This window comes from Thunnus thynnus, chromosome 10 (assembly GCF_963924715.1).
Source record: "Thunnus thynnus chromosome 10, fThuThy2.1, whole genome shotgun sequence".
NCBI lineage: Eukaryota > Metazoa > Chordata > Actinopteri > Scombriformes > Scombridae > Thunnus > Thunnus thynnus.
Genome location: NC_089526.1, coordinates 7,573,649 through 7,580,662, shown reverse-complemented (window position 1 = coordinate 7,580,662; position 7,014 = coordinate 7,573,649). Strand labels below are relative to the sequence as shown.

Sequence of the window (7,014 nt, the reverse complement as noted above, 5' to 3'; positions counted from 1 at the left end):
AAACTATGTTTAACTAGAATATCTGCATTCAATGTAGAAAATGCCTGTGATGCTGCAGCAGCTGCTCACTGGCCCAGCTTCTGAAAGAGTCACAGCAATTAGTGTTGGTGATTTAAATGTGAAGATAAAAACGGTGATAATTGAATCACGCCTTCAAGAGTTATGATGGTGTTTTATTAATGGTCACAAGTTGGAACTATTGGTGCCATGATTCTTTAAATCAGGTACATGCTCATGTTGAGGCTGTGTACGAAGTTTTATCTTATTAAAGACATCAGAATTGTAGAAATATCATGTTATAATGTTACAGTAGCATCCCTGTGTGTAGAATTGTATCAAATATTGCACACTTGTGCAGTGTGGCTGTTTGTACAACATTCCCACATTTGGTTGCAATTGAATTCTGCATTAAAGAATTATGGCTCGTAGTTTTGGTAAGCAGTTACAGATAAAAGGTGAGTGATATGAAAAAAAAGAACTCAAACCAAATTTGGTGAAGATCTGATGAAATACTGTATGTGAGGCAAAAGAAATGTGTTTACCAAAAAATCCAAAATTGCAGAAAGTTTTTATAGGTGCAAATGGGCATATCAGTTGAATCAGCTTCATCCAAGGAACACATGATGCAAATATATTTCTTCTACTCCTAACAGTTCATGAGTTAATAGCCATTATTAATATCTTTTTGAAGAATGCTGTTCTTCAGCCTTGGCATTGATTCTACAAGTCTCTGAACTCTTCTGGAGGGATGGACACCATTCTTCAAAAAGATATTCCTTCATTTGGTGTTTTGATGATGGTGGTGGAGAGCGCTGTCTAACACATCAGTCCAAAACCTCCCGTGGGTGTTCAACTGGGTTGAGATCTGGTGACTGCGAAGGCCATAGCATATGAGTCACATCATTTTCATACTCATCAAACCATTCAGTGACCCCTCATTCCCTGTGAATTAAGGCATTGTCATCCTGGAAGAGACCACTCCCATCAGGATAGAAATGTTTCATCATAGGATAAAGGTGATCACTCAGAACAACTTTGTATTGATTTGCAGTGACCCTTCCCTCTAAGGGGTCAAGTCGACCCAAACAGCATAACAGAGCCACCAGATCCCCTCACTGTAGGGGTCAAGCATTCAGACCTGTACTGGTTTTTCCTTTAATTTGTCACCCGTCTGTATCTGTACATGCCAGAGAGAGACCATAAAATAAAACAAAGACACAAAATTTAATTTCAAATCATATAATGTATTATTATAGTCAGTGGAGAGCATTTTGAAATAAACTCTGAAACTTTCCTACACTGCATTATTTTTCAGATATACTGTACTTTGTCAACAATAAAGCCACCACCATGATTGCAAAATGTCCATACTCCTTATTATAACGGTTCACCGCTGGCAGGATAAACCGGGCAGTGACATCCTAATAAAAAGACAAATCAATTTTCTTGCCATATCACATGATTTGTATGTGTACCATGTTACCATCTCTCAGCCCTAATCATTGACTTTCTCCAAATCAGTGAAACAGTGCCCCTCTGCATCACAATGGCAGGCAAATGTGAGTCAGCCTGTGTGGTGAAATGTGATATTGCACTGCTGCACTACCCATCAAATCTACCAAAGGAAGGCCAAGTTTAGTTGGTATATACAGTATATACAATACTAATTGTGTGATTGTGATTGCTAAAAGCAATCACACATTGTTCTTCTCACTCTTTATTCTTATTCCGTCTTCCGTATGTCTTTTGCTGCGTTTCAACTGCTGCATACTTTGTGCTATAAAAACCATTCAACTGTCAATCTGTGCAACTCATTCAGCAGATGTGTGCTTGTATTTTTCTGAAATGTAACATGTTTCAGCAATTTTATATAATATTTTAAAACATTAAAATTTATAATGGCAGTCTATGGGACGAACTGTCCAACTGAGTTGGAACCTTAGTCACCCTGACACTCAACTGCTCGGAAGGCCCTATCGCACAGACGCCATTCAAACTGTAAAATTTTCACAAAACTTTGAACTTTCAAAGTTATCAGATTGTTTAGTGATATCTTTTGTAGTTTTTCAGCAATTTAAGCCCAAAGTCAGGGGTTTTTCAGACTTTTTCAGGTCTCACCAGTGTGTCATGTGATCAGGCACAGTGGAGAGCACAGATATTTTTAGGCCAGAAATGTTTTTCTAAACTGCTGTCACTCCCACAATTTTAACTCCTCACGCACATATCTTGCCTCGGTATGTTGCCACAAGCCTCCTCTCTCTCACAATGTAAATACATTTCACATAGGACTTTTTTGTATCAAATTGTTGCAGAAAAAGGTACCAGAGCAACAAACTCTCTCTTGTAAATAAAGAGGGAGTCAGAGGTCCAAGCAGCAAAGTGTTCTTTTATTGCCGGCAAATAAAAGGGGAGCAAGTAGCACTTTTACAAAGAACCAAATCGCTCCAAAGATTTTTCTTTGGGGCATTGTTTTTATGTCCTTGGGTCGGCTTAGGTCACACCATATCATCCACCCTCCCTAATTTTTGACCAATTATTATGTATCTTTTATCTCCGTCACTCGTTGTTGGTCAAAACTCTTCAAAACAGGTTTTGAGGTGTTTGAGGATATGTACTGGCATATTCAATTTTTTATATAAGTATTGGGAATCATTTTACACCATTATTGCCAAGTTGTCTTCTGGCCTTTTATTTTTTGTAAGTTATTCTAGTCATTTTACACCCTTATTTCTTGATCTCCTCCAGAGAGTATGTTTGAAAGGTGAAGACTTTAGCAGACCCAAGCAAAGTGACATGTAATACAAACACACTCAAATTTCTCCAGTGTATGATTATAATTCTTCTATCGTGCCTCTATACGTACAGTGTGATTAAATATGGTTCATGAGATTATAACTACACCAATACAAATTGTATCACACTAGCCCTTATTACTTATAAACTTATAAAATCAATCTGCATAGCTTAATATTGTCTTTAAGCACACCAATGACTTTTAATGAAAATACACCACAACTTATAGTTTTTGAGATCTGAACCTTAATTGATAGAGAGTCGCTGTCATGTTCTCATTGACTGCAATACAGTCTGCAGGATGTGTGTCTCCTCTCACTCCAGTTTCTTCAACTTATGGATTCTCTCTTCCTTCAAACACATTTTACACGTATCATTCATCCTCATGTTAAACTAGTCTTGCTTTCACTAATGATGTACAAATCTCTGGGCTTCAAGCTCTAGTTTGAGACAGATACATTTTCCTCATCAAAATGGAGATTTTTTCCTCTTATTTTTGTGAATGTCTGTTGGCTCAGTGGTTTAGAACACTGTTCTCTGATCAGCTTCACCTTAGATGACAAGGCTGTGTGTTCGATACCTGCTCACTGCAGTGCTACTCATAATGTTGCTTTCCATCTCTATCATGTGCCATAAGTCAATTCCTCTCTAGCTTACTTTAACATTATTACCTTAAGTGTGGATTGCTATTCTTGTTAAATACATCTTTTCCAATGCTAGATCTAGTCTAAGTAGTCCAGTGGTTTAAGTTCATATCCCCTCTCAACTCCTTTTAGATCCAAAGGTTGTGAGTTCGAGTCCCACTTAGGGCAGAACTCAGTAGAGTCAAAGGATGCAGGAGTGCACAGCTGATGTTAATCTGCTTAATTAGCTGAGCTGAGCTGAGCTGAGCTGAGCTGAACTGAACTGCTTTTTTGTCAAATTCATGCAATTGACAGACTAAATACCAAAATCTGGCCTGGCATTGCTGTGTGACATGTTAGCTTAATGCATAGCATGTCAGTCTTACAAACATGAGGGTGTAGATTCAATTCCACCCTTTGCTAATTTTAATCTTGGTAGATTTTTCAATACTCTTCAGCTTCCCGTTATGCAATCTGAATCTGCTTTCAGCAATCACATGCAATTTCTACAGAAATTGCATTTTCTAGTTTAACTATATTGTTTGGCAGATTTTGCATATATAGATAAATGATTCAAAGTCTCCCCCAAATTTCTGCACTTGAATGATCTCATTACAAAGATTCTTAGAGAGCATTAAACTGTAAAAAACAATGTCTGAACCATGAAAATTGCCCTGCCAAACATCACAGGTAGCCTCTCTAGCATTTCATTTTTTCTATTTATTGTTATTTATTCATATATTATTCTTTGCACTTATACTGTTTATATTATTTATTTATTTCTAATGTTTGTGAGGTATTTTGGTAGTATTTATTTGATGTATTTTTACAAATTATTCTGATTTGCAATTCCCTTTCCTTTTGTTCAAGGTGCCTGATCACTGTACATTTTTATTAATGAAGATGAAAAAAAGAAGTGAGTAAATGAAGTGTTTATTGATACAGATGAAAGAGCTGATCAGCTTCTGTTAATATCTACAGGTATAATGTAAATACTTGTGGTATGATGTGAGTGAAGAGAATTTGAAAATAAATTTAAAAATACATTAAATTCATTATTTGCATGAAAAGTCACTTTATTGCATGAATCGGCAAGGATTCTGACTCTTATTTATTTATTTTTTAATCCTTTCTACTTGATAATTTGTGCAATAATCAGAATACAACCCGTTATATATCAAGACAACGTGAATATTCTGGAGTTCATTTTCAGAGTGACTTTGACATTCATCACGTTTCACTGGCATTCATCTCAGACATGTTCTATTACATACTTGACTGTACATTGTAAGAGAAAATTTACAAGTAATATAATCAGCCCTCCCAACAAAAACAAAAACAAAACAAAACATAATAATTTAGGCAAGGCTGAGCGAGAACTGGTAAGATGATTCAGGAAAGAACATCTCCAATTGACTCTGTGTATTAATTTGACAGGAATATAAAAAATAATACCAAACAGATGCACATTAGATAATAATTAAGGTCCCAAAATGTAAATGATGATTGGACCCTCTTCAGCTTTGTGCCTCCTTGTAAGCCTTCTGCTTTGTATTGGGCTTTAGAAGAAATTGTGCCTTATGCCAATTTTATACTCAGTGGCTCTCATAAAATAATATAAGTCATTATTTTATTCACATGTTCATCAAAACTATTTTTATTGGCTGAATGGAAAAGCAGCTGAAATTGTATTGCTTTTTCCCCTCTACAAGGCTGTCTGTGTGGAGTCAGTCGTGTTGTTTGACCTCTCACCTCTGGATTTCTGCTCTGAATTTGAGGAACTCACCGCTGCTTGTTCTGCTCTACTGGGATTGTCGCCATTTAAAACTGGCTGGTGATCTGATTGGACAGCAGCATCTGTGGGAGGTGAAACAATCATTCTTTCTATGTGCTCATTGGCTGTTCTTTCTGTCACAATACCATAATTGGGCTCTGGCTGATGGGCACTGGAGCGACGTTGCAAAGCATGCTGGGTGCAGGAAAAGGAACGCTGCCGAGGAGCAGGCTGGGGTGACAGGAAGTGTGGCGTCGCAGCTCTTGGAACTTCATGATGCCTTTCCCGATCCTCATCTTCTGAGGTAACCTCCTGTAAGGTGCTGATTGGGCGTGGAGAGCGGCCCATGATTCTTGGTGGGACCAGCGCTGTTGCTGATTGGTTGAGCTGTGGTCGCCAGATCTGAGGGGAGGGGTATTGCACTCTGCCCATCGACCAATCACTGGCAAGACAGAAAGTTATCACAATATCAGATTGCAACACATTAACAGAGATGATGACAAAAATAGTGATGGTTTTTGGTTCTCATATATCATATCATATCATATCATGTATCATACTTCTGCATCATTACCTTTGTGGTGGTGGGGTTACATCTCGATGGGCTATGATCCCAGAGAAGGAGGCGCTTCTTCCAGGCAGGCCTTGTGCTCCGACCCATGGCGAGTACATCAGAGTACGCTCCTCCCACATCATGTCATTAGCCGAGTCCACGGGAACAGGCCCTCTCTGGATTTGGTGGGCTAAAAGGAGTTCCAGTACCTGGTGACGCATGCCCTCTCTGGCCACGTCGATCGGACGACGTCCTCTGCGGTCATGCAGCTCAAGGTTGGCACCGTGAAGGAGGAGAAGTCTGGAGGTATCATAACAGCCATGGAGGGCGGAGAGGAAAAGCGCTGTCTCACCCTATCAGAGAAATCATGAATATAATATACTTCTGTGATGTTTGGAGGATATTTAATCCAATTCATCTTATAGTACAAGTGTTGCCGTGGTCTGCCCAACATGCCCAATCATTCAGAGTATTTAACTATTATATAAGAATACATAAGACATTTTAAAACACCAATAAGACCTACTTAAATTAAACAGGCAGGCTGTGAAGCTTTAAAAATAGTAACAATGGCAACTGTCAACTGTCAGAGCTTACCTTGTTGTCTTGCAGGTCCACAGCGGCCCCATAGCGTATGAGAGTCCTTGTAAGGGAGAGGTGGTTAACTGAGCATGCCCAGTGGAGGGCTGATCTCCCTGAGAGAGACAGTGTGTGTTCAGAGTAAAGGGGAGGTGAGGGGGAAGAGGGGAGGGAGTAAGTCAGCCAATGAACAACCATTACACAACAGAGTCAAGCCCAGATGGTGAAGAGAGGAGGAATGAAGGGATGTGGAGATGAACTGCTTCAGCCAGAAGTGAGAAAGAGATAAACAGAGACAGGACACAAAAACAGAAAAAAGAAGAGATGCAGAGGGATGAAGATAGAGAGACCAGAGACAGCACTTGCAAAGGAAAAGGATGAGCAACAAAGTTAATGCCTATCGACATGTGTTTGTGCACTGGAGCACATTAACTTTGTTCTGAGTCGGAGGAGGGCAGCAGGGGAGCTGGAGAAGCAGAGAGGAAGAGACGGAAGCCATGGACAGAAGAAGACAGGACGGGAGAGGAGGGACACAAAAAGAGGACGTGAGAGAAAAGGGGTAAGTTACACCAGTTACTCAACCCCTCAGTGTACAGATCACAGAATGAATGGCTTGCTCATCACCTCTACATATTATTCTTCTCCAAGATGAACTTTAACCTATTCATGCATGGCATCCAAATATGGCATGA

General features: G+C 39.3%; 1 protein-coding gene across 1 annotated transcript in view; it reads right to left on the bottom strand.

Annotated features, from left to right (window-relative positions):
- Positions 1–4,333: 4,333 nt before the first annotated feature.
- The window catches only part of notchl (notch receptor, like), a 12,734-nt gene continuing 10,053 nt past the window's right edge, over positions 4,334–7,014 (bottom strand). Inside the window, exons 10-12 of the mRNA XM_067600682.1 lie at positions 6,341–6,438; positions 5,765–6,096; positions 4,334–5,632 (exon numbers count right to left, since the gene is read on the bottom strand). Coding sequence (XP_067456783.1) covers positions 5,122–5,632; positions 5,765–6,096; positions 6,341–6,438 — 941 coding nt within the window. The 3' untranslated portion in view covers positions 4,334–5,121. The remainder of the gene's footprint in view (positions 5,633–5,764; positions 6,097–6,340; positions 6,439–7,014) is intronic.